General features: G+C 37.4%; 1 protein-coding gene across 7 annotated transcripts; it reads right to left on the reverse strand.

Annotated features, from left to right (window-relative positions):
- Positions 1 to 231: 231 nt before the first annotated feature.
- On the reverse strand, positions 232 to 26,602 carry LOC106073459 (carbonic anhydrase 2-like). Of its 7 annotated transcripts, XM_056006575.1 has the most exons (11): positions 26,483 to 26,602; positions 26,234 to 26,360; positions 23,975 to 24,138; positions 23,090 to 23,269; positions 11,928 to 11,957; positions 10,854 to 11,027; positions 9,880 to 10,028; positions 9,372 to 9,464; positions 6,688 to 6,754; positions 5,011 to 5,174; positions 232 to 2,881 (listed from the first exon to the last, which is right to left on the reverse strand). In XM_056006575.1, the coding sequence occupies exons 4-11, from the start codon at positions 23,169 to 23,171 to the stop codon at positions 2,684 to 2,686; spliced, it is 957 nt and encodes a 318-aa protein (XP_055862550.1). In that variant the 5' UTR covers positions 23,172 to 23,269; positions 23,975 to 24,138; positions 26,234 to 26,360; positions 26,483 to 26,602; the 3' UTR covers positions 232 to 2,683. The 7 variants fall into 7 exon arrangements, with proteins under 7 accessions (XP_055862550.1, XP_055862549.1, XP_055862552.1 ...); XM_056006574.1 differs by lacking the exon at positions 23,975 to 24,138; XM_056006577.1 differs by lacking the exons at positions 23,975 to 24,138; positions 26,234 to 26,360; positions 26,483 to 26,602 and adding an exon at positions 24,540 to 24,680.
- Positions 26,603 to 27,869: the final 1,267 nt, after the last annotated feature.

The following is a 27,869-nucleotide window of genomic DNA, read 5'->3' on the forward strand; positions in this document are numbered from 1 at the left end:
CCGGGTTCGAACCCTGGTGAGGACTGACATTTTTAATTCCGGAAGTCCATCCAGCTCTAATGATTATCTGACATTAGTTGGTGAAAAGTTAAGGCGGTTGGTCGTTGTGCTGGCCAAATGACACCCTCGTTAGCCGTTGTTCACAGATACAGATGACCTTTAAATCATCTGTCCTACAGATAACAAGGTCTGAAAGGAGTACTTTACTTTTATAAACAACGCAATACAACATTAGATTATTAAATGATTTATTATATAAAAATACATTGACCAAGTATATAACATTTGACACGTAGATATGGATTTCTATGGATTTCATTGTACATATCAGAATTAGTAAGAAGACACACAGTTAGTTATCATGTACACATTATGACTGTACGCTGATAATAAGACAAATCATCTGTTCACGAAAATGATGCTTAATTTTGAAAATAATGTGTTAACTTCCACACATTGCATTAGCGTTTCAGATAAACACACTCACAAAATGACCCAGATACTTTTACTTTCTCAAACGCACACCCTTACACTCACGAGTATATGATAGAGAGTAGAATAAAGGATTACTGGTCCAGCTCACAAGGTAAAGGACGCCTATTATAAGTTTTACCGACATGACCAACGCATATTTGTTCGACTCAGAACCGGACACAACAGAATCATAAGTTCCAGAAGCTAAAAGTCGGGACTAGCGAGTCTTGACCTTGTGGAGTATCTCCAGAGAATGCTGACCATGTCCTTCAAAGCTGCCTACATTATCAAGAGGCCCGAACAAGACTCAGGCCCTGAAATCCTACAATAGAAAACAAAATATACGGAGAACTGCCTGATCTGGAGACCACTGCGCGGTTCATCTCATATATAGGATTAGTGATCTAAACTCTCCGCCATGAAAAATGAGAAAGAAGAAGAAGCAAGAAGACACTCCCACGCACAGAAGTGGACAAGCTGTCAGAAAAAAAAAAACATAAACATTACCATGCAATCCCGACCTTAAACTTATCTTATAAATTACAGACGTCCCTGCTTAACAGAAGATACTCCCATGTGACAATCTAGTCCTGCATGATAATTATAGACCCTCATCTAAGTCATTAGTCTATCCCGGCAGATTCGGGCATCCCATTCCACGCCCTGGCAATTAGAAGTATACGCTATACCACTTCATAACATTTGGAGAATTGTTTATAACAGTGTCATTTCCTCATCCAAGTACATGTAAACCCTACCATTATGTGTTCACTTCGGATCTACTGATGGATGAATAAGACATGCTACGAAATCTATTGAAAACGAAATGAAAAAGGTAGACAACTCGTCTTCCGATACTTAAAAACAGTCAATCCTGAGTTGTGTTCTGTACTGTACATTCTAAGACCGTTACAACGAGGCTATAGGCCTGATGTTGTTTGACACTCGTATATTGTGTACAAGTGATTCCAACTTAATGAAGCACTGTCTTGGCTCTGGGCTATTATAATAATAAATTCTATTACACATCTGCACACAAACAAAAACATAATTAATAAAAAGAACATGCATATTAATTTACTAATGGACGCATTCGGAATAAATAAATAAGAGTATGACTATTCTATACTAAGCAACCCCAATACTAGAAGCTTAGCAATAGACTAATAGGACGTAATTATCTCCTTTTTTGAAGTAACGTCTGTATGATATAAGATAAGAAGATAATTGTATGTAGATAGTAAGAGAACGATGACTTGACCATTATCCGTATATAATTAATGTAATTGAACACTTACAAATTATTGGAAAGGGTTGCATACATTGCACTAATCAACATCTCATATTAACCAAGACGTCAAGTACATATTTATACCTTATAGTTCTGCCTTGTCTACAAACAAAGGGAAGACATTTTTTTTTCACGGATTATGTAGTAAATCTTCTATTTAGGGCCGGCCCTAGGCATAGGCAAACGAGGGGGTCTTGCACAGGACTGAAAGAAATTTTTTTAGAGAAAAAATAGCGAAACATGAATCAAATCTCAAACATAGCAGAACCCTATGGCTACTGTCTACTAGATTAGCTCTAAAACTCTATTATTATTCAAGATTCTTTCTTCCGAATGTTTAGATCTACTTGTTAGACTACATATGTTAGAAGACCATTGTTTCTTCCTTCTGGTGTAATGTCGAAACGTTATTTCTAGTCTGGTGATCATGAAACGCCCATGAAGCACATTCGTGCTACCGGCGCTCTATGAATTTAACTTATTTCTAGATTTAGATATGGACATACGATGGTTATATTTCATTGCGTATTTTAATGCCTTAATTTTTTGCTTTTCTATTTCATTTCATATTTGTTTCACCTAGGGCCTCCAATTCCCTATGTCCGGCCTTGTTGTATTGCACCGATCTGACACTCCTATTGATAGGGTCAACGTTTTGTTAAAAAGATAAAGTTTATTAACAGTTGAAGATTATTTGGAATTCACACATGTTTAACTTGACATGAGGCTACCTGCACAGCGAGTTATCGCTCCCACTCAATAATTATTTTAAAGTCTAACAATTTTGTTTTACAAAAGGCGTGCAATATAGTAAGACAAGAACTGATTCTTATTTTATCTTATAATTAGACAGGAATGCCTCTTGTGCATAAATCTTATTAAAATTATTATCCTATTTTTTTTAAATCATGAATCAATTTAAGGCATTCTACAATACGTCCATGCTAGCACTAGACTCAAACATAGGAAGAGAGGACGTGTGCTTGGCTGCGCTGAGGAGTTTTTGGAGGAGTTTTTGGTCGTGATGACAATGCGCTTGTTCAAGGGTTGTACTGGTCTGAAGTCATTGACGAGGTGGATGTCCTTTGATTCATATAGACCTCTGAAGACATTCAACTAGTGGACAAAAAAAAATTTAAATACGTTTAAAAACAAAACACAAAGCTTATATAAAGTGTAATTGTATCAATTGAGTTTGGATTAGGCAAGTGATTAAATTTGTAATAGATCTACACTAATGATGATATAAGTCTGTGCGAAAATGAATTTTATTTTTTCACCAATTATTTTTGTTTAGAGTAATTTCATGTTTTTAGCTTTCTCAATACGCTATGATCCTGTCACTTTCTCAATACGCTATGATCCTGTCACTTTCTCAATACGCTATGATCCTGTCACTTTCTCAATACGCTATGATCCTATCACTTTCTCAATACGCTATGATCCTATCACTTTCTCAATACGCTATGATCCTATTACTTTCTCAATACGCTATGATCCTGTCACTTTCTCAATACGCTATGATCCTATCACTTTCTCAGTACGCTATGATCCTGGTCTGGACCAGCTGGGAAAGGGTAAGGGGGGGGGGGAAAGAACGGGGTATCTGGGTCATCGCTTTTTAAATGTATTTTTTTAGAAAAAGTGAGCGATCTGGATTCAAATTTGAGTGCTTAGGCCCTGCTCAGCCTTGTCAAGCCAATTCGGTAAATACTTATGAAAATAGGTTTTATAGTCATTTACAATTTTTTTTTCTACAAACAATAAACGAGACTAATTTTACTTATACCACTCTATCAGTCAAGGAAAATTTCTTTCCTTTGTTGGAGATACAAAACAAATAATTAAATAACAATAGTTAATCAACTAATTGGTGTATTTTTTTTATATTGATTCTTGTGTTGGAATATAAATAATAAAAGAAATAATTGTGCAAATCTTCAGCTTGATCCGAGATAAGGTTTGGGAGAAATAGCCTGTCTTTTTATTTTTGAAAGTATTGTAGTATTTTATTATGAAGGAAATATAATCATAAAACGTCATGTTTTTATCCACAGATAAGGTTTTGACATTGTGAAAACTTCTCATTTAAAATTATGTTACAAAGATGGTTTATGAAATATGTTTATAAAAAAAGTTGAAATACCAATACTACTAATAATAATCATTTTCATAATAGTATTTAACAAATAGTCTACTATTGTTTGTTTGTTTGTTTTTTGCATATATATTTATTCTGGACAATTTGTAAAATTTTACGATATATATATATATATATATCAAGGTCTGGAAACGTTTGACACAGTCTATGATAGTTGTCTATAATGGTTATCTACTATTGTACATATTTTTTTTTTTTTTTTTTTTAAAGGAAACCTCAGAATTTGCGCTATTCAGTTTTAGCTTTATCATCATAGGAATCCTTGGGCTTTATGCCTCTTTTCTTTGCCTCTTTTTTGGGCTTTATATGCCTCTTTTATGGGCCATCTTGCCTCTTTTGTGTTTTTTTTTTTTTTTTTTTTTTTAAAGTGCTTGACATTTGATTGATTAAAATAAAATTTTAAGAAATTATGTTAATAAGTAAAAAATTCACAACTTAAAACAGGTTTGGAGGTTCAAAGGTTATAGTTCTTCTTTTTATTTGTGTTCCCGTGGGGAAAATCACTCTTGTGTTTGTGATTGTATCGAATCAGAAAGCCCTATTGAAAACCTGATTCCCACATTCCTTTAGCTAGTTTTCAAAAGAAAGATAATGTTTTAGTTTTAAATTTACCAATTGTCTACGTACCGACCAACATCTTTGTAAGAAATACTTTAATATTTTATAGACATCAGATAAATATTAAGAAAGTGAAGTAGTGGATGACATGTGGCTAGCATAACAGCCAACCGCCTTTACTTTTCCCCAACTAATGTCAGGTACTCATTAGAGCTGGGTGGACTCAGAGGCGCCCTAGAGAACCCAAAATTAAAAATTCCAGCCTTCAACAGGATTCAAACCCGGTACTCAGCCACTTCGCATCCGAATATTAAGAAAGTGGTTTTAGATTCTTATTCTCTAGATTTAAGACAGATAGATATAGGTATCGTAACAATTTAGCTGCTTTAGCATAACTCTTCTCGCAGTAACGAAATGATAGTCGAAAGTTCGAATCCCATTATCCCGTGACAATAATACTTTCCTAATAGAAGATGAAATAGACGTAATAGACTGTTAGTCTCAAAAGCGTGGAGTGAGCATTTACCTGGCTCTCCGATATCTTGATATATTCTGTAGCTAGTGACCAGATGACCGTTTCGTAGCAGGGTGGTGTGGTCAAACTTCCGTAGTACCGGTAGAAATCTAGCTTCCTGAAGTTCTCAGGGAGCATATCAATTAAAGGAAATGTATCAAGGTGTATTTTCGCGTCTGTTGATTAAAACATGGATAGAAACATGTGGTCACGTGTTATGAACCATTAATAGAGTGGATAGACATGAAAAGACATAAGATGGACAGGACATTTTAAAAAATGTAACGAGATGAAATGAAGAGGTACACTGAATACTGTAAAACGTCTAAAGAGCAAAACTTAAAAAAAAAAATTCATCCTCCAGTAATGGAAACAATGTTGACCATAAAAATAAAACTCTTATAAGATTTGATATTCATGTACCTAGACAAACATTTGTATCAGATCGACTTTCTGATAATAATAATAAGGCTTGTCTTGGAGTTCAAAGATTAATGAAGAATGCAGTATTTCCCGTGGCTACGCAGCCCCAGCTGTGACCTACATATTTTACCCAGGCATAACCATTGTCCGACGGTGGTCGATTTAGATTTTTTTTTCTCTGTCTACGTCTGTCTGCAGGAGATTTTTCTTTTTGTCTCATATGTGTATCCCGCGGCCTTTCTAAGTGGCCTCCAGCTGTCTCGTTTTGAAGCCGCATGCAACCATGTGCTCTCTTCTATTTCAGTTAATGCAAGTTGGCGACTTAGCTGGTCTTTAAAGCATTTCCGTGGGTCACCTCAGCTACATCGACCACAATTCAGCTCACCTGATAGAAACAGTTTAACAAGTGTAGACAATGTACCGAATAGATAGAAGCAGCTAAACAAAACAAGGCAATGCATCGAATTGACTTCCTCCTGGTAGAAACAGTTAAACAGAGCAGACAATGTTCTAAATAGGTAGAAACAGAAAAAAAGCAAAGGCAGACAAGGAAGGGAATTGACTTACTGGTAGAAATAGTTAAACAGACAAAGGCAGACAATATACCAAATAGGTAGAAACAGTTAATAAAAAAAAAATTGAATTTCTGGTAGAAACAGTTAAATAAGGACAGACAATTTACCAAACTGACTGCCTGAAAGAAAAAGGTTAAACAAAGGCAAATTTATTTCGTGGTAGAAACAGTTTAACAGACAAAGACAATGTACCGAATCGACCTTCTGGTAGAAACAGATACACAAACAGATACAAACAATGTACCATAGATCTGTCTTACTGGAAACCTAAGAAACCAACCTAGTCACGTGTCTAGTGATTCAAGTGGAACCGCGAACTAAGTATCGCTACTGTTTTTAACACCTGGTTTTGAGGGTTATCCTGACATCTGGCTGAAATAACAAACACATCCAGTCCTCTTCGACTGTAAAAACACCCCGCCCTATGTGGCAAAGAGTAAGTGAGGTTCTCTTTAAGAATCAAGAGTTATAACTTATACATATCAATAACATCAAGATCACTTCTTTGTTTTAGCTGCATAAAAATTGAAAATTAAAGGCTTTGAAAAAATTAGTCCTAGATGTGTTATATAAATACATGTATAACATTAATTATTTTGCACTAGATCTATCCCCCAAAGTGTTTATAGGAAACTTATTGTTTTTGGTCATCTTACAATGGAGGCCAAATTTAGAATTAATTTTGGCTTACCAGGTAAAGCAATTTGATTGAAATATTTTAAAAGTGGCTCTAACTCTGTGTTGTTTTTCTCCGAAACCTAGGGAAGAAAGAAACAAACAAAAAATATTGAGATGTGCTGTTGAGAGACATACATCGCTGGGCTTTTAAGGAGCACGAGTTCGAATCCTGATGATGGCCAAGAATTATTCAGTTGTGTAAAAACCTGGCCATGTGTGCGGAACTTTCAACTAAAGTGTAAGCAAGACCGCATGCTATCAAGACGATAGTCTTCCGAAAGTATGAGGAATCGGGAATAATATTATCAAGAAACCTTTTATTTAAATGTGTATTGCATTTTTTTTAAACGAATCTTTATTTTAACTTGCTTGTCTGTCTGGTACAAATTTTGTTCACGTGACTACTCCCACTTCCCATTCTCGGATCAATATGAAACTTCGCACAGTTATTCGTTGCTCCTACCAAAACATGAATCCCTCGAAAAAAAAAAATCACCAATTGTTTTAACAATTAGTTGTAATTAGTCTTCTTTAACTCTTTTTCTCAGTAATTATTTACCACATTCTGGTGGAATCAACGTTGGTATCGTCAGTTAGGAGAGAAAGAGTTAATTAGGATCGGTACAAAAAAAAAACAACTCAGGAAGCTAAGGGGAGATAAGCCTTGAGTAGCGCTTAAGATAAATAATGTGTTTCAAATAAGACAATGAGAGTTGAAAGATAGCTAGAGTAAAATAAAATAAATACACGTAAAGATTATATCTAAAACTGTATGTATATTAATGAAATGTAAAGAAAACTTTGTATACGATTTGTTAATTAACCATTTTCACAAAGATTTGCTTTCTTAAAAGCACATACGATTGCATACATTCATGTCTGGTGTAGATATAGGTCAAAATAAGTTGTTTTTTGTTGTATTTTTAAAGTATTTTTTGCTAAATGTGGAATCTCCCCTAGATCTGGGATAATTCATTTAAAAAAATTAAATGCCATGTAATCAGAATGATGCATGTCGTGTCTGTGCATTAGATCTATATCCCTTTAGAAAACTAATGGCTTTTGCGTCAAATACAAACTTTATCAGGAGAAAAAAAAAGATAAATAAACCAGCGTTCGTCGTACAGTCATATATTATATAGCCTGAAGTGTTAGAGAGAGAGAGAGAAAATGACAGAGAGAGAGAGAGACAGAGAGAGAGAGACACAGAGAGAGAGACACACACAGAGAGATAGAGACAGAGAGAGAGACACAGAGAGAGAGACAGACAGAGAGAGATACAGAGACAGACAAAAAAACAGAGAGAGAGGCAGAGAGAGACAGAGAGACAGATAGAGAGAGACACAGAGAGACAGACAGAGAGAGGGACAGAGATACAAAGAAAAAGAGAGAGAGAGAGAGCGAGAGAGAGAGAGACAGAGAGAGTTTGAGAGACAGATAGAGAGAGACAGAAAGAGAGAGACAGAGAGAGAGACAGAGAGACAAACCAAAAAGAGACAGAGAGAGGGAGACAGAGAGACAGACAGACAGACAGAGAGGCAGAGAGAGGGAGACAGAGAGAGACATAGAGAGAGACATAGAGAAGGAGAGACAGCAAAGTTTAGCATAGGAGGACACACACAATAGGACTTTAAAAACTTTAAAAACTAGGCTTATAATGTATTTGATAAAACATTAGTATATCATACTAATCATAGGGTGTATGTTAAGTATCATATTTCTCAGAGGAATTGAATATTTAGCAGTAGTTTATCATTGACGTAAACATGTGTGCTGTGTTCCATGCCCGCCATTTTGTTTTCAGTTGTGTTTCTTGAGACCCTGCCTAAACGCAGCACGGGAACCTTTACCGAGATACCTCCTTTCCAACACTGGTCCACAAAAGCGATTGGACCAAGTGTGCTTATAGCATGAATTTTGCGCTATACAAAAGTTTGTTGTTTTTTTTTTAAATAAAAACTGTTTCATTATTATTCGGCTTTCTTTAAAAGATGTCGATGTTAACAATGAGAAAATGGAAGACTTTAAAATCGTGTCCTTATTTGTAAGCGAAGAGCAAGATTTGTGTTTTTTTCGAGCTATCTCCCCTTATCTAAAGTGGCAATTTGGTTACCTCCCTTGATGAGAAGAAAAGTGTCTACAAGTTTTCAAGTGTAGAAATGAAGCTAATAAAGCACGTGAGGGTGTTCTCCCCTTGAACTAGGATAAAGAAATTCCCTTTGAACATTTAGAAGGGCATCTATCTGCCCGTATGTGCCCGTGCGGTCTAGTAGGGATTGGGTGTGTTGAAATACTCAAGGACAGCGTTTTTCACATTTTTTTCCATTGGCATTCGCGCCTTCTCTCCCCCAAATAGCTAGCTGGTGATCCATAGCTAATTCATTGACAGCTAAGTAGTGCTATATAAAAGCTATATTAATTATTTATTATGGGGACTTCTGGAACATGACCTCCGATCAAGAAGCATTCATAGCTAATTCATTGAAAGCAAGATGAATCTCCTGCTTGGTTTGTACAGGCTGGCTGTAATAATTCGCATTAAGAAGCTCAGTAACAATCATCGCTTTTATTTGTGTATGGGAGAGTAAGCGCCGCAAGTTAAATATCTGGTAAAGATTTCGTGCACAAAACAAGTGTACAAAACTACCTTTTATAATGATTTGCAATATTAAAAAAAAGAAAAATGCGAATCCATACCTGGAAGAAGAAGCCCAATACTGCCAGACCAAAGGGATGTTTCTCAGCCACTGATAAATTTGCCAATGTTTTTTGCTGGTGAACTAGATGCAACTGTATAAGTACAATAAATCTAGAGAAACAATCTCAATCAATCAATCAATGAACAATAAATATAGAGAAACACTCTCAATCAATCAATCAATGAACAATAAATATAGAGAAACAATCTCAATCAATCAATCAATGAACAATAAATATTGAGAAACAATCTTATTCAATCAATCAACGATAAATCTAGAGAAACAATCTTAATCAATCAATCAATCAACGATAAATCTAGAGAAACAATCTTAATCAATCAATCAACGATAAATCTAGAGAAACAATCTCAATCAGTCAACAATGAATCAAAATTTCAATGCTAAATTCATAAGTTTATCAATCAATCAGTCACTCGATCTGTCTGTCAGACTGTCTGTCTATGCCGTTGCCATGTGTCTCTCTATTACAGAAATACACTAGTCACCTCCATAGGGAAATGCTCCCCGTCAATGAAGTGCTCAGAGCCTACTTTGTCCTCGGCGCCCCAGTGGAAGTGGAACTGAATCAGCTTGTATTCAGCAGGTAGCCCGCCCCCTTGTAGGTAGATGGGAGCGCCTTGGTAGAGAACTTCAGCTGAGAATGTTTGAAGAGTGTTTTAAAATTAAATAGATCTCCATTTTTTTTCTATGCTGAAATGTGACGTTATGTTATAGTTATTTTTTGTTAACGGAAATGTGTGTTTGTAGATTTTTAGCCTAAGATTGCCAAACAAAACCTGCGTGTACACATTGCAATTTTGCAGTTTGTGTCTTGCAACTTAATCTGGGTTTTTCTCCCATAAAACAAGTGATTTGTACACTACATATTTGACCAGTTCTATATTTTTATCTGCACTATTGTTAGATTATGTCAAATGGATTCGAAAAAATGTTCCTTTCTGATTAATAATTATCATATTGTTGTTTGTTTGTTTTTTTTTTTTTTTTTTTGTTTTTTGGGGGGATTATTTTCCTCACGAGAGGCCAATTTAGTGGCGTTGGTATAGATTCTATAGATCCTTAAGCTAACTGACTGGGGAGTTTTGAGTTTCAATACTCATGTAAACAACTTGAACTTAGCTGTGTTTGCTGAGAACCGAAATTCTTTTACTTTTAGATTGATGTAACTAAAGTTTCCCTTTCGGACCATGTGGTCTATAGGACAGATGATGTTAAGGTCATCTGTTTCTGTGGCCCACGGTTAACGAGAGTGTGATGTGGCCAGCACAACGACCAACTTTCTTTACTTTTCTCAACTATTGCCAGGTACTGGGTGGACTCAAAGGTGCCCTAAAGATCCCGAAATTAAAATCAAAACTCTTTACCCGGATTGGAACCCGAGAGCTTTGGTTTGGAAGCCAAATTAGCTCAGTTGACGCGCCTCCTATTGAAGGAGAGTAATTAGTGCAGAATGCCCTACCTGTGTGTCCTCCCAAGTTAATTAAGGTCAAGTTCACGCCTCTAGTCGTTCTGTAGTTGGTGAAATCAAAGTATGGAAGTATAGGACTGTAGACAGCTTCCTCGGTGATGATGTCGATGGGGGACTGCATAACACCCCCGCAGTCTGTGAAGTTGACGTGCCACTCATCTGGACCTGGGGTACGATAAAACTGTATGAAAAGAGCGACCAATAATCGCATATAGATGTCGGTTAATATTTCACTTTCATTTTTTTTTTCACTGGATTTCATTGTGACATGACTTCGCACTTTTAGTCAAAGACTATTTCAGGTTAGAAAAGAGAAAAGAAATATGACTAGATGGATAGATCTATATTTAGATTTATACATTTCATTTTTTTTTAATAATATTAATACAATTTTCTGATTTATTTTTCTCTTTTCTTTGATAAATGACAATAGGTAAATGACAAGGAAGAATTTGACTAACCTGTGCTTTTTTTTCTATATACATTCCATATCTTTCTTTCGCTCTTTTTTTTTCTTTAGCTCTTTATTCTTTCCTTTTTACCAAGCCTCTATCAACTCACTCTGTTTGTCTGGTACAAATCTTGTACACGTTATTTCTCCATCTCTCTATCCTCGCATCAAGTTTAAAATTTGCAGGACTATCCATTGTCCCATAACACGTAACAAATATTGTGTTTTCTTTTTTTTTTAATTTTTGACCTTCATCCACTCACACAATCTCACTGGATAAGCCAGCCCTTAAGACACCTTCCACAATAAGAGGAGCCCGCCCTTTAAACACCTCCCACAATAAGAGAAGCCCGCCCTTTACAGACCTCCCACAATAAGAGGAGCCCGCCCTTTAGACACCTCCCACAATAAGAGAAGCCCGCCCTTTAGAGACCTCCTACAGTAAGAGGAGCAAGCCTTCAGACACCTCCCACAATAAGAGAAGCCCGCCCCCTGCAGTAGAATGAGATCACTGTGTTGCCTAAATTTCCGGGTGCCTAAATGTCCGGGTGTCTAAATATCCTGTGCCTAAATATCCAGTGCCTACATTTCCATACACCGTTGGACATACGTACCTCCGGCCTCTCCTTCGTGATAATTCCAACCTGAAATAGAAAGTATCTATTTTAAGGATGCCTCATATTTTATTAATATCATTTGTTAATACTATATAATTTAAGAGATGATTAGGTAGAGCTTAATATACTATAAAATGAGGCTGGTCTTCGAGTCCAAGATTAATGAGCAGGGCAGTAGATCACGTGGCTACGCAGCCCCAACTTCAACCTACATATTTTGCCACATCCAGCGCAGACATAACCATTGTCCGATGATGGTTGATTTAGATTCTCTTCTCTGTCCTCGGCATTGGATGTATCTCGCAGCCTTTGTAAATGATCTCCAGCTGTCTCGTTCCGAAGCCAACTGCTGCCAGGTGCTCTCGTCTGTGTCAGTTAACGCAAGTTGGTGCTTAAGCTGGTCATCATATAATTTTTTGGTGAGCTAAAAGGTGGTCGACGTAACAGGGGCGCCCCATGGAAACGCTTCAAAGACCAGCTTAGGCGTCAACTTTCCTTGGCTGACATAGAAGAGAGCATCTGGCTGCATGCGGCGTCGGAACGAGACGGATGGATGTCACTCACGAAGGCCGAGGATACACATTTGAGACCAAAAGAAAATCTGCTGCCGAGGACAAACGCAGACGACGAAAAGAAAATCTAAATCGACCACCTGCGGACAATGGTTATGCTTGCCCTGGATGTGGCAAAATAGGCAGGTCACAGCTGGGGCTGCGCAGCCATGGGAAATACTGTATTCCTCATTAATCTTCGGGCTCGAAGACAAGCCTTTTTATATAATATAAGAGAAGATAGTTCTTAATATGTAATTCTATTATATGGAACCAAGATCAATTCGTTGTGTGTGTGTGTGTTTTGTGGCTGTTAATGTTTTTGTGATGTTCATGTATTTTTGCTTTGGTAGTATGCTGCCTGGTCGTGCAGTTTACCCTCCGGGCTGTCGTCATGATGACCTTGAGTTCGAACCTTGTTCCCTTGTCATTCTACAGGAGGGCTTCGCTTATGAAGTAACGTCTGAACCTCATAAAACAATGGAACAAACGAACCCGCTGACGTGCCTCTAGACGTCTGAGCTTGGACAATAAAAAATTTTTCACTTTTTTTTTTAAAGAACGTTCTTAGAGTGTAAAGAAAAAAATTTAAAAATTTAACGAAAGATAAAGAATCGAATGACGACCAGAGCTATAGATCTAAAAGCTTCCATACAGACAACAGAAGTAGGCCTGTTATGCTGTTTATAGATATATAAGTTGAATGTTTAATTGAGAGTACACCACTGCACCAATTAGCGCTAATTAAATTAATAGACGAATGTAAAACATGCACAATCTGACCCCAGCTTCACTTTAGCAACAGATGTTTTATGACTAAACACATGGACATAGATATGTCTTTGGGCTAAACACCACTTTTCACAGTCAGAGGCGGCGTTCCGGAAAGGTATTATTTTGAAATCATTTTTATTTGACCATTGTTTAAATTGTATCCGCCATTGACATATATATATAAATGGCTATACTCTTATTTTATAAATTACAGACGTTCCATCAAAAGAGAAGAAGATAACGTCCTAGACGAAAGCAATGTTTATCGTTTCATGGGTTTAAATAAAAACATTGAATGTACAGACTGTCTTTCTCAACACGAGATGAGACTTAAGGAAACAGTAAAGGCGATCATTCATTTTAAGAAAATCACATCTGCCACATATGGCCTCCACATGTAGGCTGTACGAATTCAGCGTATTCGTTTATCTAACGGTTAATCTGACCTAAATATAGGATCTTGTATCTTAAAATGTGATCTTATCAAAAGTATGGGCGCGGTGGGGTCGAGTGGTTATGCGCTTGACGTCCGAACCTGGGGTCCTGAGTTCGCATCTGGGTGGAGACTGGGATTTTGAATTTCGGAATTTTTAGGGCTCTCCCTAGTTGGTAAATTTAAGGCGGTTGGTCGTTGTGTTGGCCACATGACACCCTGCTCGTTAACCGTTGGCCATAGAAGAGATGGCCTTAGCATCATCTGCCCTATAGATCGCAAGGTCTGAAAGTGAAACTTTACTTACTTTTGCTTTATCAAAATTATTGCGAAAATAGTTCGTTGTTCTATCCCACTGAAAAGATTCTGTTTCGTGTGTGAAAAAGAAGCGAAGGGTATGAAGCTTCCACGCTCTTATAAGTCTTAACATGCTTGCGGCTTTGAGAGGCGCCGTAATGACCACAGCCTTCACACGCTTAACTGGGTGTTATGGAGTGTGTGTGTTTCTATGGTGACGGTGGGAAGAGGTTAGATATTGTTTGTGAATGATGCAAGATAGACGGTATTGTCGTCACCGGTCTTATTGCAGCAAGTTCGCTTTTGTTAACAATACCATTTTAATAAATTGTAATAAAATTCCGTTACTAAAGTCTATTACATTTATTTTCATTTCATCTCAAGTTGATTTTGTTTAAGTTGTAATAAAAGTTATAGATAGTATTGTTCACAAAAGACGTTATTCAAGATATTTCAAGTTTTACAAGTTAAGATATATTACGCCTACAGTGATTTGGTGCTACCATCAGTTTGGTGCTACCATCAGTTTGGTGCTACCAGCAGTTTGATGCTACCAGCAGTTTGGTGCTACAAGTCAACGGCCGTTAACAACACTGAATAACAGAGGTGTCGTAAGCAGGGGCGTAGTTAGGGTGGGAGAGGGAGGGGGAAATTTGAAAATCCCCCGGACCCCCACTAGATGGGGGGCCCCCAAATGAGAGGTTTTACTTTAAATATTAAATATTAAGCAAAATACAGAAGCTCCCACCCGCACCCCCAAATGATGGCAAAGTCCCAGCTACGCCACTGGTCGTATGAAGAGCCCCCTCCCCTTAACATGTATAGACTGTAAGAGGCGTCGCGAGTAAAGTCTCTAATCTCCTAACAGAAGTAAAAACGTCTGCACTCTTAGCAAGTGCCTGCTATTAGAGATGTTCTGCACTCTTCACAAGTAACGACCTTGGATAACGTGGCGAATACCGCCCTCTCCACACTCTCAACAGTACTAAGTTTGAACGTGTTTGTGATTTAAACCCAGCTCACTTTGAACATACGGACTGTAAACTGCTTCATGTTCTAACATTGCTGTGCTCATTGGCATAAAACTATTGTCACAGTTTGGGAGGAATTTGACCCTTTTGTTTGTTTACATTGTGAATTTTTTCAATTCTGAATTTAGGGTAAAGTAAAAAAAAAAAAGTAAAGTTCCCCCTTTTCAGACCTTGCGATCTAAGGTCTTTTGTTTCTTTGGCCAACGGTTAGCGAGCAGGGTGTCATGTGACCAGCACAACGACCAACCGCATTTTTACTTTAAGTTGGGTGGACTCAGGGGCGCCCTAAAAATCCCAAAAATTCAAAATCACAGTCTTTACCGAGATTCGAAGCCATGACTCCAGGTACGGAAGCCAGGTGCTTAACCACTCAGCCACTACCCCTCCCGTACCAGTTTATGATAGTCGATACTAAAAATAAAATGTGTTCTATCATCAACATTTAGGTTACACCAATATGAACATGGACGTGTTATCAAATACAAGACGTGGGGGTGCAGAATGCATATTACATTGGCAACCATTGAAATACACAGGTCCTATTCTAAGCGGTACATATTATGATAAACAACATGAACATTGTGTTAACAAATACAAAACAACAATAACAGGCTTGGGAAAACATTTCATGGCATACGTAAACACAGAAATATGTTGTTTTTGCTGAAATGATTTTTTTACCAGGGCAGTTTCCAAACAATTATGATGGTGGATATTGCATTCGTTCAATAGATAGATAGATAGATAGATAGATAGATAGATAGATAGATAGATAGATAGATAGATAGATAGATAGATAGATAGGTAGGTAGGTAGGTAGGTAGACAGAGACATAAGGTAGGTAGGTAGGTAGGGAGATAGATAGATAGATAGATAGATAGATAGATAGATAGATAGATAGATAGATAGATAGATAGATAGAGATAGATAGATAGATAGATAGATAGATAGATAGATAGATAAATAGATAGGTAGGTAGGTAGGTAGGTAGATAGATAGATAGATAGATAGATAGATAGATAGATAGATAGATAGATAGATAGATAGATAGATAGATAGATGCATTTATATCTTCTATGGTGGATGGTGGATGGTGAATATTGCATTCGTTCGATAGATAGATAGATAGATAGATAGATAGATAGATAGATAGATAGATAGATAGATAGATAGATAGATAGATAGATAGATAGATAGATAGATAGATAGATAGATAGTCAGACAGACAGACAGAGATAGATATAAAGCTTACATAATAAGCTACAGAAAACAAGCATTAAACAAGTTCAAGTTTGTCACAAAACGAACTGAACAGTAGAGATGTTCATACATGGCGGAAAAAAAACTAAATGGCAAGCTTTTTGGTGTATCCGGTGTACAAACTACAGGAAGTGTTGATAATGATTTTTTCACAAGGTATATGTCAGTGCACATTGTCTGCACTTCTGTTTGTAGTACATGGAGAAAGTATTTTACTCTAGGACTTAAAACGTATTCAAAAAACAAATGGGCAACTAACTAGCAGTACTAAAGAAGATTTGATACGAAGATCAAGTGATAGGTATTGTGATAGGGTTAAAATTAGAGCTCAATTTTGTTTTAGTTGGCAACATTGTAGTTCACTCTAGCGTCCTTGGCATTTTTTAGCTTATCTCTAAGAGAATAACAGACACTTATAAAAGTACATTTCAAAAAGAGTTAGTCTACTTCTTAAATGTAGTGAATCTTGAGGTTTTCAAAACCTTCGGATCGAGGAAGGACTAGAGGCCCGTGTCATTGTATTTATTTATGGTATTTATTTTATTTTATTTTTTTCATTGAAGAAACGCGGGAAGCGATCAGTTCTCAATCTGTTCAAGAGCATGTTATATTGTTGTACTTCTGATGACAAAAAGTTCCCATAGAATCAGTTGTTTGTCAGCCAGTGAATGAACGCGAGGAGATAATTATTTTGTTTTACTTTACTTTCGTAGCCAGAGGTTTTAGCAGTTCACTTCTGCTAGGCGGTTGAAAACGATGAAACAAAACTAGTGGCAGCAGGGGGGCGGGGGGTGAGAAGGTTGTTGTACTTCCTCCTTTAACTCAGCGATCACACACTTTTAAGTTGGATATCTTGATGTCTCGAATTAAGTGATATCACTTCTTTTTCCTGTGTAAACAAAGATAAGATCGGTACAGACAAAATTCCCAACTGAAACGTAAGTTTCAAGTTCTCCGTATGTCAAACTTACGCTCTATCACCCAGAGCACCTTACGCTCTATCACACAGAGCACCTTGCGCTCTATCACCCAGAGCACCTTACGCTATATCACCAAGAGCACCTTACGCTCTATCACCCAGAGCACCTTACGCTCTATCACCCAGAGCACCTTACGCTCTATCACCCAGAGCACCTTACGCTATATCACCAAGAGCACCTTACGCTCTATCACCCAGAGCACCTTACGCTATATCACCCAGAGCACCTTACGCTATATCACCAAGAGCACCTTACGCTATATCACCCAGAACACCTTTCGGTCTATCACCCAGAACACCTAACGCTTTGTTACCCAGAGCACCTTACGCTATATCTCCCAGAGCACCTTACGCTCTATCACCCAGAGCACCTTACGCTATATCACCCAGAGCACCTTACGCTCTATTACCCAGAACATCTTACGCTCTATTCCCCAGAGCACCTTACGCTCTGTCCCCCAGAGTCTCAGAAAGCAGGATTCATCGAGTCTTCAATATATTTTCCCTCCTGCTTATTAGGCGTCGCATCGCGGTGGGTTCCTACTTATTTTCCGCCCGTGATAACCATCGTACCACGCTGAAATGTTGTTATAAGCCTGGCACAAAGCCTGCCTGAGTCAACATGTAAGAGAGTGTACCATGACATGCTATTTAGTGCAGATCTGTTTTTTTGGTTTATTGTTGTCGGAACCAGGCATTAATGGCTGTGTCAGCACCTGGAGAAAAGATTATTTGTGTATCTACAGCTTGGAATGCCATTCCTGTTCTCTCCCCCAAACAAAAAAAAAATCTGTGAAAACAAAGGAGCATATCAATCTCAGACCTGAACAGAGTGTTTAGCGAGCAAGACGGTTCTAAAACTGTGTAGGCGTATATGTCACTAGGCCTCCATTTGAAACTCTGTAGAGTTGAGCCGAAGTCATGAAACTGTAGCCCCTGCAAACAAGGACAAGATCTCCCCTTCACCAGCCTGATTGAACAGAACGCTTTCTTTTAAATTGATCCAAGTTGCGTCCTGTACCACACCACTATTTCCAGTGATTCGGAACCTCCAGACGAACGGGCTAGAGACGAGGCCGAAGGCCGAGAACACCTGGGACACCCACTAGTTTCCTTCTCTTTACCTCACTAACCATTTTTGAAACTTTGCCTTAAGGGATTTGTGGTTTGTAGACATAGTTCTAAGGGCCACTGTTTGCAACCCAGACATGCGTAATAATAGTGATCTCGCATCTTCTGAGGCACTCCTACGGGACTCTTCTTTTGCTACCCTTTTTGGCCTAATCGTTTCCTCTTTGCGACGTTCCACCCGTGCGCCATGTAGAGGCTGTGTAGCGTAGCCCGTTGTTTGATCATGCATTGTCTAAATGAGAACTAGATGTAGTCGTAACAATACGTTCCAAGAAGTTGGCAGTACCGACAAGGATCGACTCCCATCAGTGGCGTAGCTACAGTGAGGGGAAGGGGTCCAAATTTGAAAGTCCCCTGGGCCCCCACTTAAGGGGGATCCCCAAATGAATGTCCTAATTTTTTTTATTAAATATTACGCCACTACCATTCAATCTTACTATTCACGTAGTGACAAAAATACTAGACAGCATTGGCCTCGATTCTAGAGTCTCTAATCTAGAGGATGTTATAGATGACTTTTGCTGCACAGAAAGCACGACGTGAGGCGATATGAACTGAGATTTGTCACTTGTGCATTATCTCGCCAAATGAACAACCTTATCATTTATTAAGAGAGTCTTCATGGTTGTTTGTTTGTTTTTTAATTTTACTTATATACTGTACCAATTGGAATTTAGACAAATATTTATTAAGTATATTATCTCACGAGGCGCGGTGGCTGTACCAGGGTTTCTGGTTTCTGAACCAAGGTTCCCGGGTTCAAATCCTGGTGAAGACTTGGATTTTTTAATTCAGGATCTTTGGGCGCCTCTGAGTCCACCCAATTTTAAAGGATACCTGACATTAGTTGGGAAAAAGTAAAGGCGGTTGGTCGTTGTGCTGGCCACATGACGCGCCCGTTAACCGAAGGCCACAGATCTTTACATCATTTGCACTATAGATCACAAGGTCTGAAAGGGGAACCTAACTTGCTTTTATTTTTTATATTATGTCATGATGTCGAGTGTTAAAATGCAGGGCCCCCTGAAAAGGTCAAACCCCCGGGCCCCCAGGTCCCTAGCTACGCCACTGGCACCCATCTGTACATGTCCCATCTCTCTCTCTCTCTCTCTCTCTCTCTCTCTCTCTACTATTGTTCACTCACATAACCACGCCTATTCACTTAAACACTTAACGACGCACGCGTAATGACAAATGACAGTCAGATGTGTACTTTCATCTGACAATACTTCTATACAATTCATTACTTAGTGGAAACAAAAAGCCTAAAACCTGGGCGCCTGACACGGATCTCAAAAACTGCTCCAACTATTTTCCTAGAAATTTGACAGTTGATGTATATCGTTGAGTAAAGAATGACTCGCTTGTTGACCAGACTGGGAAAACTTTAGTTTGACCGTTATATCTTTTCAAATTAAAAAAAAAAAAAAAAAAAAGAAAGAAAGAAATGTACATTTGGCTAGAGAACAAGAATATATTATATATATATATATTTACAACTTCGGGTATTTCTGCATTTCTTGAAGAGTTTAACTCTTTCTCTCCTAACCGACGATACCAACGTTGATTCCATCAGAATGTGGTAAATAATTACGGAGAGAAAGAGTTTAATTAACAAATTGTGCGCATCTTTTTCTAAATCTAGATCTAAAGCTTATCATTGAAATGTTATAAACATAGACTTACATATATCTTATATATATCTAGACTGGACATGGAGACTTTTTAACACTACAGAAAATGTCGTGAAAATTTTTTAGAAAGTTGGATCAAGGCGTTGTTTTGTCAAGTAGTTAAAAGAAGTAACGCTGGTTGTTGTTTTTTTTTTTCACCCTAACCTATGAAACATATAATTTAAGTTTTAGATCTAGATCTAGTAATTAAACATAAAAAATAAGAGTACTCTCGTCTCATAATTATTATTTTGCAATTTTTAGATACATAATCTAGAAAGATCAAGGTAATCAATCTATTTAAATGATGATTTAAATCAACATGAATTATTTACATCTAGGATTTTTGAAACATTATCTCAACGCAGTGGAGTAGCTAGGGTTGGGGGAGGAGGGGGGAGAATTTGAAAAACCCCCGGGCCCCCACTTGAGGGGGGCCCCAAATTAGTGTTTTTTACATTAAATATTACGCAAAATGCAGGGGCCCCCAAAGAGATCAAGTCCCCGGGCCCCCAGATGATGGAGAATTCCTAGCTACACCCCTGTCTCAATGGAAACAAACAGGAAATGACCTTGTTTCATATATTTGCGTGAATATCCGAGAAATGATTTTGCATTATTTCTAAACTTTGAAAACTAAAGATCATTACTTTTCTAAGACAAAATAGGTTGACTGGAGCGACTCCCCATAGAGCCTGAAAAAAGAGTTTACGTACATAAAAATCTATATATAGATACGCCATTGAATCGATCAGTCGCGGATAAGAATTTATTTCCGGTTTCCAGTCTAGAACGTGTAGTTAATGTAAAATATAAATTCGATTACAGAAGTAGTTTAAAAAGAGAAGATAATTTGCGCATACAGGAAGTTACACTGTCATCTTTGTTAACTTTGTTCATTTCTAAGCCTCCAGGCGCTAAGGCTCTGTGCTGGGATGAAACGCTTACAGCACGGTCCAGGTATTTGGCAGTGTTCTGTGGGGTTTGCCTGTCTCCGTATAGGGCATGACCCCAGCATGCACCAGTTCTATCTGTTTCAAGACTAGTTGTATCTTCGATTGTGTTTCTGGGCACTCTGCAGTCTTTGAGGATGGGTGCCACGTATATCGTGTGACAGTGTCTGGGAGCCTAGCGAAGTAGGCTCCTATCGGACAGTGTCCCGTGAGATACCGAGCCAAAATCGCCTGATCCTTTCTGTCTAACTGCCACCTTTCGTCCTTCCTGTTTGGGCGTTTGAGAACCTTCCACAACCAGACAGCCTAGAAATGTTGTTCTCCATAGTTATGTGCACTGAAGCATAGTGTTAGTTGTGCTTTGTTGACTTACACAGTGAGATTATTAAAATTCAATAAGTCACTAGGCTTTCATAGCTGTGTCACCTAGGACCCAAATAAAAGCTTCTATTGTAATCATATTGATTAGTGTAAAGTAAAAACAAATGGAAAGGTACCCCTTTCAGACATTGCGATCAAATAGTTGGTGTAAAGGTCATCTGTTTCTATGGCCTATGGCCAGGTGCTCTAAATGGCACCTGGCATAATTTGTGAAATTAAAGCAGTTGGTCGTTGTGCTGGCCACATGACACCCTCTTTAACTATGGGCCACAGAAACAGATGACCTTTACAACATCTGCCCTATAGATTGCAAGTTCTGAAAGAAAACTTCAAATGAAGCCAAGGAGAAGGTAGGGTTGGTCCAGACTCTGCTTGGTTTTTCCAAGATTATCAAATATCTATGTCGACAAAATTAAAGAATATTTTAGAATCTTCTAGAGATATACAAAAAAGTAGAAAAATTAGGCAGTCACTTCAATTCTTCGACTAATTAAAAGATATATATTGTCATTATATTGAATCATATTAAGAAAAATTGCACGTTTTTATATTGGAATGCATAATGTAGAAGCTAATTAAAAGTTCCTTCTTTCAAATCTCCGTGGTCTTCGTGTAAGGGAAATTCCCTAAATGCGACAGGGGACATAATTTTTGCAGCGTTACAAAATGTTATCGAGAGTTATTTAATTCTTTTTTTAAATTCCGATAAATAAATAAATATAGATAGATAGATAGATAGATAGATAGATAGATAGATAGATAGATAGATAGATAGATATAATGTAACGTGGTTTTGTGTTGTCTGAAGTTTTAGAACCGCTGGTAATTGATAGCGACACTATAGACATGGTAGAAACGCTACAGAGAGGAGAAACTGAAGACATCAGTTGATGTAATTTGTTAATTGGCTACATTTAAGTCATATGTAAATTATGAGTGAGTCTGATGTAGATACATATTTTGGTTTTCTATAGTTATAATGTTTTGTTTGGTGTAATGCACAAATTGTAAGACAAATTTCCTTATGGATAATATAGATTATTATTATTTCATCTCTCATTAAATAGCCCTACGTGAAGAATTGTATTGGAAACCACTACACAGACTACACTCCCATGGCGAAGCTCCGAGCGGGCATTGCTACAATTTTCATGGATACATGTTATTGATGACATTATAGACCTAGGCCTATGTTTTGTAAAGTTCTTAGGCTTAACTGACACCACCATTTTTTAGAGTGATGATTTGTAAAGGCTTATCTGGTCGCGTATGCGCTCAGGACTATCGTCTTAATGGTCCCGGGTTCGAATCCTTCTCACAGCTATCCACCTGCCGTCCTGCTGGAGGTTTGGGCTAGGATGTAATAATCTTAAATTCTAGAGGAACATCGGAAATTCGGGTGTCGTAAAACAGACCAAATGTCACTTCAACTTTGATTTAAAATGGTTACATTACAGAGACTCGCTTCAATTATTACGACACTACGACACTATAATTTCTATTTGGTGTAGCCGTGTATTTGTATGTGTGTGTGGGTGTGTCGATGTGTCCGTATCGGCTTTAGAACGTTGTTGAGCTCGCAGCAGCCACCAACGTGCTTTGAAAATGGATTGATTAGATAGCAATAATAAATGTTTTCCAACTTAAAAACTTTTCATTCAAATGTAACATTCCATTTAAACCAAGATTCACTTACCAGGTCCACCAGCGCTCGCGCAAGTGAGTTTGTATGTTAGTAGAATCAGAGAGAAAGTCAACAAAGTCAAATTCCTAGACATCCTTTCTGGCAACAAAATTCTTCGGAAGCCTCAGCACTCTCGATTTTTTTTATATTTCCTGGATAGAAGGATTTCTTTCTGACTAGAGTATAGTCACCCTAAACACAAACCAAACAAAATGTCATTAATCTCAATCTTAAGTTGAAAAAATATGCAGAATGTAAATATGAAATTATTTTAAAAATTCTCTCTTTTATAAATCCATATTTCACTTTACTAAAGATGCAAGCTACTCAGCACGTATGCTTACGAAACAAAAACATTTCAGGACTCTAAGAGTTAAATATTAGTGCGTCTGTTTGAGCATGTAGTTTAGATAAAAACGAAACCCTAGATTATCGCAGCGACTAACACACTGACTGTTGACACAAGTCTGGCGACTCAGTTGTCAAGAAATGTGCCGATGTGCCGGCTTGTTAGGAAACAGAGAAATGAATTTTACAATTATTTTGGCAGGGAAGCCGTGGTGAAGGGGTGGCAGGGCGCAAGAAGAGCCCGGGCGGAGGGGAGGTGCTTGTCTACCCTGCTCACCAAAAACTTCTAGGCAGATCTATGTTGTATTTTTTTTTCCTTGACGCTCGCTCACACGTGCGACCCTATTTCAGAATATTCGAAGCAAGGAAAGCATGTTACTGTAAAATTCTCAAAAGTTGACAGCCACCTCAGCTTAAGATTACACAGATCGAGTTGGAGATATAACATAATACCATTTATAACAGTTAGATATTTTATATGTTTACGGTATTAAGTAGTTGAAGTAGTTTCGTTAATAGTTACGAGAAAGTATATAGTTGTAAACTCACTGTAAACACTCCACCTTGATGAGTGGGAAGAGGAAGGTTGTTGTTTGTTTCCCTTCTTAAGTGTTTATAATAAATGTAGCTGGAAGAAATGTTCGAGTCTTTTCGAGATTAAGAATTTAGTAATAAATTTACTGGCTGATGGTGATAGACGGTGTGGTTAGACCCTGGTTATATTAAAAGACCATGGCAGTTAGTAAAAAATTAACTTCATTCTTTTCTCTCTTGCGCTCTCTCTCTCTCTTTCTCTCTTATCTTTCTTTTCTTTCTCTCTATATCTCCTTCTTTCTCTTTCTTTCTCTCTCTTTATCTTCCTATGTTTCTCTTTCTTTCCTTCTCTCTGTCACTTTCTTCCTCAATCTCTCAGTTTTTCACTTTCTCTCTGTTCTCTCTCTATTCGCTTCTCTTTCTCTTGCATTCCTTGATTTCCATTTGTTTCGCTCCGTCCGTCTGTCTGTCTGTCCGCCCATTCGTCTGTCTGCCTGTCTCTCTGTCTGTCTCTCTCTCTCATTTCCACATCAGATCAGCAATCAGTGGGAAAATTATATTAAATAATTCAATAACATACCAATGACATTCTTACACATTATCGCCGCGCTTACGACGCAATTCAACTGTGTATCCGATGAAGGTCTATCAGTACTGAGAGTGGTCTTCACACTCCAAGAGACTCCCTTTGTTCATTTCGCCAGCAACCACGTGGCTGACACAATCACACAAATATAATCACGCTAGCTGCTTAAGAATCAAAGCGATGAAACACATCCCACACATTGACACGTGACTTCTGTTCAGTGGCGTAGCTAGGGAGAGGGATGGGGGGGGATCCAAATTTGCCATTATCTCGTGTCATGATGTCGAATGTCAAAGAGGTCAAGTCCCCAGGCCCCAAATCTGTAGCTAGGCCACTACTTCTGTTCTAGTCCAATATCCACGTTTATTAAGCCATTACCTCTAACTCCCCGACTCTGCATCCCCATTGGGCAATGTGCGTGTTGTTTTCATATCTCGCTTCCGGTTTAGCAGACGTGACGCAGTGATCTTTTTCTGTAGTACCCTCCTAGTTTTTAAGAGAACACCTCCCTCGGGTTCCCTTCCGTGGATTTGTGTTCAAAACTTTCAAATATTTAAATGATATAATAATGTTAATATATGCTCGTAAACCGTGGGGCCAGATGAGCTTAAGATGAGCTGCCCTATAGATAGCAAGGTCTGAAAGGGGGAACTTAAATCGCTATCAGGTGACGTCTGCCAAGAGAACTTGAACATGCGCGTTTACTTACATATTTATTCTTTCATTACAATCTATCTATCTATCTATCTATCTATCTATCTATCTATCTATCTATCTATCTATATCTATCTATCTATCTATCTATCTATCTATCTATCTATCTATCTATCTATCTATATCTATCTATCTATCTATCTATCTATCTATCTATCTATCTATCTATCTATCTATCCATCTATCTATCTATCTATCTATCTATCTATCTATCTATCTATCTCTATCTCTATCTCTATCTCTATCTATCTATCCATCTATCTATCTCTATCTATCTATCTATCTATCTATCTATCTATCTATCTATCTATCTATCTATCTATCTATCTATCTATCTATCTATCTATCTCTATCTATCTATCCATCTATCTATCTCTATCTATCTATCTATCTATCTATCTATCTATCTATCTCTATCTATCTATCTATCTATCTATCTATCTATCTATCTATCTATCTCTATATCTATCTATCTATCTATCTATCTATCCATCCATCTATCTATCTATCTATCTATCTATCTATCTATCTCTATCTCTATATCTCTATCTCTATCTTTATCTCTATCTATCTATCCATCTATCTATCTCTATCTATCTATCTCTATCTTTCTATCTATCTATCTATCTATCTATCTATCTATCTATCTATCTCTATCTATCTATCTATCTATCTATCTATCTATCTATCTATCTATCTATCTATCTCTATCTATCTATCTATCTCTATCTATCTATCTCTCTATCTATCTATCCATCTATCTATCTCTATCTATCTATCTCTATCTATCTATCATTCTATCTATCTATCTCTATCTATCTATCTCTATCTATCTATCTCTATCTATCTATCTCTCTATCTATCCATCTATCTATCTCTATCTATCTATCATTCTATCTATCTATCTATCTATCTATCTATCTCTATCTATCTATCATTCTATCTATCTATCTATCATTCAAGCTATAACTCACCCCTGGTTAGCGTACAAATCAATGTCTTCGCTCAACTCGATGAATATCCACCCGTTGCAACATGTGAAGTGACCAGTGAATTCTCTGCGCCCCATTCTCTTCCCTTCACAAAGCATTGAGAATACTCCTGAAGAATCAAACAAGCAAAATATTTTTTTTCAAAACAAAGCTTATCTCAATACTGTAAGATTTATCTTTCTTTTGTATATCAAAGAAAATTACTTAATTACTACTATTTTATCAACTAACTGGGTTTTATTTTTATAAAATTGATACTAGTTTTGAGCAAAGTTTCAACTTTATCCGAGAATGTGTAAGGTAGAAATAACATGTACAAAATGTGTACCAGACAGACAGACAGACGGACAGAGTGAGTTAACACAAGATTTGTAAAAAAAAAAAAAATAATAATAATAAAAATTATTGACGTGTTTTGTTTTTATACCGTAAGTTACCGACACATCAAGGTCATTTAATTTGAAGTCAATAAGCCTCCCCCCCCCCCCCAAGTGGTAGAAGACCATTCTGCGTATAACGGACATGTTAAAGATATCACACCACGCAGCACTGATGGCGTACGTCTCTACTACGAACACCCCCACCCCCCTCCCCCTATCAACGTTCTTGTTATTGTTTTTCATTTATTTGAACTTCCGCAATGCAAGTGCTAGGAAGTTAGAACTAGTCTAGTTGACAATCACATGTTTGTGTTTGCTGATAAGCAAATAGTGTTTTACCAAAAAAGAGCTGATTGATAACACTTTTAGTTTTTCCAGCAATCAACGTTAGTTATGCATACTTTTGCAAATAGAACACAATTACTTTCCCTGTGTTAGGCGCTTGGTTCATAACATTTTTAGTTTGACAGCAATTCACGTTAGTACCTTTACATCGCTCTTCTATAACCCAACTACTTTCATTGTGTTAGGCGCTGGTCAACTAATCAAATTTTAATAAGAGAACACAATGTAATCGCGTACTATGTATTATCCTGAACATGAAATATATACAAAAAGATGTACACTAATTTATTGATTGATTCATGTTTTGTTTGGGACAATAATGTTTGTGCAAATTGTTCCCATGGAAATCAAATCATTAAATACAATGCAGTAATTTGATATAAACTTTTCACTCGTACAGTATGAGGGAGTCTGGTGTGAATGTATATTTTGGTTTTCTATAGTTATAATGTTTTGCTTGGTGTAATGCACAAATTGTAAGACAAATTTTCGTATGGATAATAAAGATTATTATTATTATTATTATTATTATTATTATTATTATTATGTTAGAAATGAACGAGTAGTCATTCTCTGGCGCTGCCAGGGTCGAGTTTCGCTAAAGAGAAACAAAATTCATCGTAGTCCCTTCAACAGTTTCCACTGAGGAATTTTCTGGTGATGTGGCAGGTCTGGCGCAGCCAGGGTCGTGTTAAAGAGAAACAAAATTCATTGTATGCCCTTTATCAGTTTCCACTGAGGAATTTTCTGGTGATGTGACAGGCAACGAGAATCTTCCTATGACTTTCAAGGGCCTTGAAGGTATCCGTGAGTTCAGTTGCCATTATCCCCTCACTTGATATAACAATGGGGTATATTGTTATTCTGGATAACTTCCATAAATGTTCAATCTC

The sequence above is a fragment of the Biomphalaria glabrata genome, chromosome 12 (genome assembly GCF_947242115.1).
Source record: "Biomphalaria glabrata chromosome 12, xgBioGlab47.1, whole genome shotgun sequence".
NCBI lineage: Eukaryota > Metazoa > Mollusca > Gastropoda > Planorbidae > Biomphalaria > Biomphalaria glabrata.